Here is a 1,116-nt window from a genome sequence, read left to right as displayed (position 1 = left end):
CGGGGGCGGGCCCGGCCGCATTCCCCGTCAGGGGGCGCCAGCACGGGCAGGTTCCCCTGGCCCCTTGGCTCGGGCCTGACCCCACCAGCTCCCGCCTCTGGTACGGAGGTGTCATACCGCAGGCTCAGCTCCCAGCGCATGGGGCCAGGCGGGGATGGCATGGGGCTGTCCCCATGCTCCATCTTGGTGTTGGTCCTCCTTGACGGCCGTGCAGACATGGAGTTCCTGGAGGTGCTGACGGAGCACCTGGACCGAGTGCTCCTGGTGCGTGGTGGGGGCCGGGAGGTCATCACCATCTACTCCTGAAACACGGTGCGCAAGAGAGGTTTGTCTGCACGCTGAGAGCCCCGCCACCCCTTTGCACCGTGCTCCTGGAGGGGAGGAGGAAAGGCCTGACGGCAGCCAGTGTGCAGAAACTTCACCTGGCTTTGGCCGTGCCCCTGATCTCTCCATTTGAACTGCAGCACCAGATCTTCCGGGAGCATCCAGCACCAGAGCAGCTGTTCCTCATTGCAACATCACAGCACTGCTGTCCTTGTTTATATATAAATATATACACTGTACCGCGGACTGAGCACCAGAGCCCAGCGCTGCCGCCACCGCCCGTCCCCAGCAGGGCCAGCCCCGCCACCAGCCCCAGCACTGCTGCTTGCAGCCCCTGGACGGGGCAGGAGGGTGGCTGTGCCAAGACAGGCACCTGGCCCCACCGTGCCGCTACCCCTGCGCGGAGCTTGGCTGGACGCGCCTGTGCCCTGTGACCGCCCACCGCTTGTGCCCTGCCTCCCTGGGGAGGTGCTGGGAGAAGAGAGAGGCCACCAGCACGCTTTCCTCACCGGACGCTCCTCTCCCCATCTCCAGCAGCCCGGGGCTGCTTCCCACGGTGCTGCACCCCAGCCACCCCTCGCCAGGATGGGCCCGGACAGCCCCACCTCGCTGCTGCCTCGGCGCCGTCTGTCTCTGGAGGCCGTGGGCCTAGCTTGTGGAGATGCAGCGTGATGGTTTGGAGGGGGCAGAAGGTGGGAGGCAGCTGTGGGGGGTCGGGTGCTGGATTGAAGCAATCCCACAACAGCATGAGCTCCAGCCTGGGGTGGGTGGGGGGTGCTCCCTGTCCCCCTC

General features: G+C 66.6%; 1 protein-coding gene across 1 annotated transcript in view; it reads left to right on the top strand.

Moving 5' to 3' along the window:
• Positions 1-306, top strand: part of SLC12A5 (solute carrier family 12 (potassium/chloride transporter), member 5) — a gene marked incomplete at its 5' end in the record, with an annotated part of 5,288 nt that extends 4,982 nt beyond the window's left edge. The window contains 1 exon segment of the mRNA XM_009329919.1: positions 123-306. Coding sequence (XP_009328194.1) covers positions 123-306 — 184 coding nt within the window.
• Positions 307-1,116: the final 810 nt, after the last annotated feature.

This window comes from Pygoscelis adeliae, unplaced genomic scaffold (assembly GCF_000699105.1).
Source record: "Pygoscelis adeliae isolate BGI_AS28 unplaced genomic scaffold, ASM69910v1 Scaffold448, whole genome shotgun sequence".
NCBI classification, from domain to species: domain Eukaryota; kingdom Metazoa; phylum Chordata; class Aves; order Sphenisciformes; family Spheniscidae; genus Pygoscelis; species Pygoscelis adeliae.
The sequence above is the reverse complement of the archived record's forward strand: the minus strand, read 5'-3'. Positions and strand labels throughout refer to the sequence as shown.